Source organism: Mesitornis unicolor, unplaced genomic scaffold, assembly GCF_000695765.1.
Source record: "Mesitornis unicolor isolate BGI_N332 unplaced genomic scaffold, ASM69576v1 scaffold30555, whole genome shotgun sequence".
Taxonomy (NCBI): domain Eukaryota; kingdom Metazoa; phylum Chordata; class Aves; order Mesitornithiformes; family Mesitornithidae; genus Mesitornis; species Mesitornis unicolor.
In genome coordinates this window covers 1-2381 of record NW_010187988.1, presented here as the reverse complement: position 1 = coordinate 2381, position 2381 = coordinate 1, and the positions used below count along the sequence as shown (strand labels likewise).

General features: G+C 58.0%; 1 protein-coding gene across 1 annotated transcript in view; it reads right to left on the bottom strand.

Annotated features, from left to right (window-relative positions):
• ALPL (alkaline phosphatase, liver/bone/kidney) overlaps nt 1–1225 on the bottom strand; it is a 6599-nt gene extending 5374 nt beyond the window's left edge. Inside the window, exons 1-3 of the mRNA XM_010185644.1 lie at nt 1165–1225; nt 959–1078; nt 118–233 (exon numbers count right to left, since the gene is read on the bottom strand). Of these exons, the coding sequence (XP_010183946.1) occupies nt 118–233; nt 959–1078; nt 1165–1225 (297 nt within the window). The remainder of the gene's footprint in view (nt 1–117; nt 234–958; nt 1079–1164) is intronic.
• Nucleotides 1226–2381: the final 1156 nt, after the last annotated feature.

Genomic DNA, 2381 nt, shown 5'->3' with positions numbered 1-2381 from the left:
GGTTTGGGTGGCCGCTGGGTCGATGGCGGGCGGCCGCGACCTTGTGGTGGTTGTCACAGCACCCACGGGTGTTGTGTCGTGTCGCCCACGGGTGTCACAGCACCCACAGGGGCTCACCTTGGCCAGGGCGACATGGGGGAACTTGTCCATCTCCAGGAGGTTCTCCTCGCCCTTCCCGTGCTGCAGCTGCCCCTTCAGGATGCGGGTGGCCGTGACGGTGGAGACACCCATCCCTGGGGGGCACCCGTCAGCTCCCCCTGAGCACGGCACAGCTCGCCGCACTGGTGCCACGCACTCACTTCATCCCAGCACCCCGTTTATTGCAGCACCCAATTTTTTGCAGCCCCTGATTTATTGCAAGCCCAGTTTATCCCAGCACCCAGTTTTCTGCGGCACCCAATTTACCACAGCACCCAGCTTATTGCACATGCAGCACCCACCTTATCCCAGCACCCAATTCTTTGCAAATCCAATTCATTGTGGCACCCAGTTTATCCCAGCACCCAACATATCACAAACCCAATGTGTTGGAGCACTCATTTTTTTTGAGCATCCTATTTTTTGCAAATCCAATTCATTGCAGCACCTAACTTATTGCAAGCCCATTTTATTGCAGCACCCAATTTACCATAGCACCCTATTTTTTGCAAATCCAACTCATTGCATTGCCCATTTTATCACAGTACCCAATTTTTTGCAAACCAAATTTATCCCAGCACCCAGTTTTGCACAAATCCAGTTAATCACAGCACCCAGTTTATCCCAGCACCCAACTTATTGCAAACCCAGTTTACCCATCATCCAATTTTGTGCAAACCCGACTAACCCCAGCATCCATTTTATTGCAAACCCAGTTCATTCCAGCACCCACTTTCACCACACCACCCATTTTACCACAGCCCCACTTTACCACATCGCCCACCCCCTTTTCCCCCCCCAGGGTTGGGTGCCCCCTCACCATCGCCCAGGAAGAGGATGAGGTTCTTGGCCACGTTCTGGTTGAGGCGCTGGAGGCGCAGGGCTGCCCTCAGTGTCTGCTGCGCCTGTGCCCGCCAGTACTCGGGGTCCTTCTCCCGCTCTGGGAGTATTGGGGGGGTTAACCAGGCTCCACAGCACCCAGCAGCACCCACTTCTGGGGTACATTCCCCTCCCAAAATCACCTACCGGGGACCAGTGAGGCGAAGCAGAGCTGGGTGAGGAGGAGGAGGAGGAGGAGAGCCTTCATCCTGCGATGCTGGGTAGGAGAGACCTGCGGGGGCACACCCACTCTGTGCCTCAGTTTCCCTGCTGAGACCTTCGCCCCAGGACTCGGCCAAGCGCAATGTCCGCTCCCCGCACAGTGACCAATGTGACCCCCTGGGGACGTGCCAGCTCCCCTGCTGCTGCCACCTGTCCCACAGGTCATCACCGTGCTGGCACCAATCTGGGCTGAGGGACAGTGGCACAGCCCTCACACGCGTGGCACAGCAGGGTCACATGGATGCGCCCCCGTTGCGTGTCCCTGTCCCCATCGCCATGTCCCCATCATGGCTGGGTCCCCATTGAACAGCTGTGTCCCTGTAGCATGGCCCTGTCCCCATCATGTGTCCCTGTCCCCATGGCATGTTCCTGTCCCCATCACTCAGCCATGTCCCCATCACATGCTTGTGTCCCATCATGTGTGTTCCCATCCCATGTCCATGTCCTCATCCTGTGCCCATGTCCCTGCTGTGCCTGTGTCCCCGTTATGTGTCTCTGTCACATCTGTGTCCCCATCCCACGCCCATGTCTCCATTGCATGCCTGCATCCCCATCGCACACCCATGTCCCCAGCGCATGTCCACGGCCCCACTGCGTGCCTCTGTCCCCACCAAACCCCCATGTCCCCGTCGCACACCCCTGTCCCCGTTAAACACCCATGTCCCTCTTGCACACGTGTCCCTGCTGCATGTCTTGTCCCCATCACAAGCTCATGTCACAATTGTACATCCATGTTCCCATCGCACACCTTGTCCCCATCACATGCCCATGTCCCCCCTGCATGTCTGTGTCCCCATTGCATGCCCAAGTCCCCATTACACCTTTGTCACACGCCTGAGTCCCACCACATGTCTGTGTCCCTGTTGCACCCCCTTGTCCCCATTGCACACCCATGTCCCCATCACATCCCCGTGTCCCCATTGCACATCTGTGTCCCTGTTGCACATCCATGTCCCCACCACATGCCCATGTCCAGTTGCACACCCGTGTCCCCATTGCACGTCTGTATCTCTGTTGCACGCTCATGTCCCCACCACGCACCCGTGTCCCCATCGCACCCGCGTCCCTGTTGCACACTGCTGTCCCCATCACCCCTTCGCGTCCCCATCGCATGCCCTCCATTGCCCTCCCCATCCCCAACC